The 806-nt window shown below is 35.9% G+C and overlaps 1 protein-coding gene across 1 annotated transcript in view; it reads left to right on the plus strand.

Moving 5' to 3' along the window:
* Positions 1-806, plus strand: part of Dgkh (diacylglycerol kinase eta) — a 221,300-nt gene that overhangs the window by 166,846 nt on the left and 53,648 nt on the right. Inside the window, exon 12 of the mRNA XM_023700138.1 lies at positions 558-642. Within this exon, the coding sequence (XP_023555906.1) occupies positions 558-642 (85 nt within the window). The remainder of the gene's footprint in view (positions 1-557; positions 643-806) is intronic.

Raw genomic sequence — 806 nt, forward strand, 5'->3', positions numbered from 1 at the left:
GTGCCTATAATCTCAGCACTTGGGAGGCTGTAACAGAAGAATCACTACAAGTCCTGTCTACACAGTGAGACCCTGAACACCCTGTAAGCCCTTCCCTGATACAGGGAAAAAACAAAAACAAACAAACAAAAAAACAAAAAACCCGATACATTTAATATCTTTTGCCATAGGTTTGGCATCACTGAACTCCAGGATGTTGTTGTAGAGCTTTGCATTATGACTCATTAGTACTTGGTAATCTAGTTAGTAAAATTGCATTGAGCATTATTTCTAACATAGGACAGAAAAAACTCAGAATACATGGCATCTTGTTACATTTGAGCATTCTTTACTGTGGACAGTATTCAAATATTTGAAGTCAGTAGTTGAGAGAAATGGTGAGATGTGGAAATCATAAAATGTGAATCCAGTATTTTGGGATTACCAAAATTTCATGCTTTTCTTCATTTTTGGTTACCATAAATTAAACCATAGCATATATATTTAAATTTTAAGGAATTCTGGACCAAAGAATATTCTTCCTGCAGGTGGAGTATAATGACATTTTCTCCCTTCAGGTGGAGTATAATGACATATGAACTCAAATTACCCCCGAAGGCATCTCTGCTTCCTGAACCTCCAGAAGCACCTGAAGAATTCTATGTAAGATTTAACTCTGCCTATTTATCATTCGAAATGGCAGTGGATAGCTTGGGAAAAATGAGAAAACTTATTCATAATGTTTGTAGTAACATAACTTCATTTATTTCATGGGGCAGAATGATTTTGTGGACTACTTCTAGTTAGGCAATTTGACCACCCACACT

The sequence above is a fragment of the Octodon degus genome, unplaced genomic scaffold (genome assembly GCF_000260255.1).
Source record: "Octodon degus isolate 3935 unplaced genomic scaffold, OctDeg1.0 scaffold00122, whole genome shotgun sequence".
NCBI classification, from domain to species: Eukaryota; Metazoa; Chordata; class Mammalia; order Rodentia; family Octodontidae; genus Octodon; species Octodon degus.